This window comes from Pipistrellus kuhlii, unplaced genomic scaffold (genome assembly GCF_014108245.1).
Source record: "Pipistrellus kuhlii isolate mPipKuh1 unplaced genomic scaffold, mPipKuh1.p scaffold_m20_p_16, whole genome shotgun sequence".
Classification (NCBI taxonomy): domain Eukaryota; kingdom Metazoa; phylum Chordata; class Mammalia; order Chiroptera; family Vespertilionidae; genus Pipistrellus; species Pipistrellus kuhlii.
This window is the reverse complement of record NW_023425471.1, coordinates 6763509-6764851: the sequence shown is the minus strand read 5'-3', so window position 1 is coordinate 6764851 and position 1343 is coordinate 6763509. Positions and strand designations below refer to the sequence as shown.

The 1343-nt window shown below is 43.6% G+C and overlaps 1 protein-coding gene across 1 annotated transcript; it reads left to right on the top strand.

Moving 5' to 3' along the window:
- Positions 1 to 229: 229 nt before the first annotated feature.
- Positions 230 to 882, top strand: LOC118720113 (60S ribosomal protein L14-like). Its single transcript, XM_036440063.2, has one exon. It carries the CDS (start codon positions 245 to 247, stop codon positions 833 to 835), a length of 591 nt encoding a protein of 196 aa, XP_036295956.1. The 5' UTR covers positions 230 to 244; the 3' UTR covers positions 836 to 882.
- The last annotated feature ends 461 nt before the right edge of the window (positions 883 to 1343 follow it).

Below are 1343 nucleotides of genomic sequence, written 5' to 3'. Positions count from 1 at the left end.
TCCGGTCAAGGGCACGTACATTGGTTGTGGGCACATCCCCGGTGGGGGGTGTGCAGGAGGCAGCTGATCAATGATTCTCTTCCTCTCTCATCGATGTTTCTAACTCTCTATCCCTCTCTCTTCCTCTCTGTAAAAAATCAATAAAATGTATTTTTTTAAGTGAATAGAGCGCAGGGACCGGGTGGCCTTCTACACATGCACATGGCTGGGTGGGCCTCCTTCCTCCTCGCCAAGCGCCACCCCCATGGTGTTCAGGCACTTCCTGGAAGTTGGCTGGGTAGCCTATGTCTCCTTTGGACCTCCTGCTGGGAAGCTGGTGGTGATCATAGATGTTATGGAGCAGAACTGGGCTTTGGTTGATGAACCTTGCACACAAGTAAGGAGACAGGCTATGCCTTTCAAATGCATGCAGCTCACTGACTTCATCCTCAAGTTCTCACACAGTGCCCACCAGAAGTATGTTTGCCAAGCCTGGGAGAAGGCAGATATCGATACAAAATGGGCATCCACAAGATGGGTCAAGAAGATTGAAGCCAGAGAAAAGAAAGCCAAGAGGACAGATTTTGATCGTTACAAAGTACTGAAGGCAAAGAAAATGAGGGCCCGAATGATTAAGCTTGAAGTTAGGAAGCTTCAAAAGGCAGCTCTCCTAAAAGCTCCTCCCCAAAAATCACCTGCTGCTGATGGCGTAGCTGCAGCAGCTGTTGCAAATGTTTCAGCAAAAAAGGTCACCGCTGCAGGCCAGAAGCAAGCGTCTCCAAATGCTCAAAAGGGTCCGAAAGCCCCAACCCAGAAAGCACCTGCTGCTCCCAAGGCATCTGACAAGAAAGCCTGAGAACATAAGGGGCTGCTATAAAAGTATAATAAGTGTTCTTTTTCACACACACACACACACACACACACACACACACACGGAAGAAACATCTTTGGCATTTAAAGCCAAATTTTGCTCAGAAAAAGAGAGAGAGAGAGAGATGGCTTGATATTGTATACATAATGGTAACAGAAGGAAGAAAAATATAATTACATGGATCTTACTGTTTTTCACCAAATTATTTATTTCACCCATTCAGCTCAACATCTTCTGAACATAGACTATACATGGCAATGATATTTAAGATGAAAAAAATAGTGGTATATACAAATTCTGAATTGTGGAATTTTGGAACAAAACCTCTGGTAATGAAAGCCATTTGAAAATAGAAAGAAATTATATCAATAGAATTGTTTGATGCATCGCTCATGTTTTCCTTTGGCAAACACTTTTTCTTGCAGTAAAAATTAAAATGAAATAATCCTCTAGGACACAAACTGTAGGCATCCCAAGGATGGCAGGTACCTTA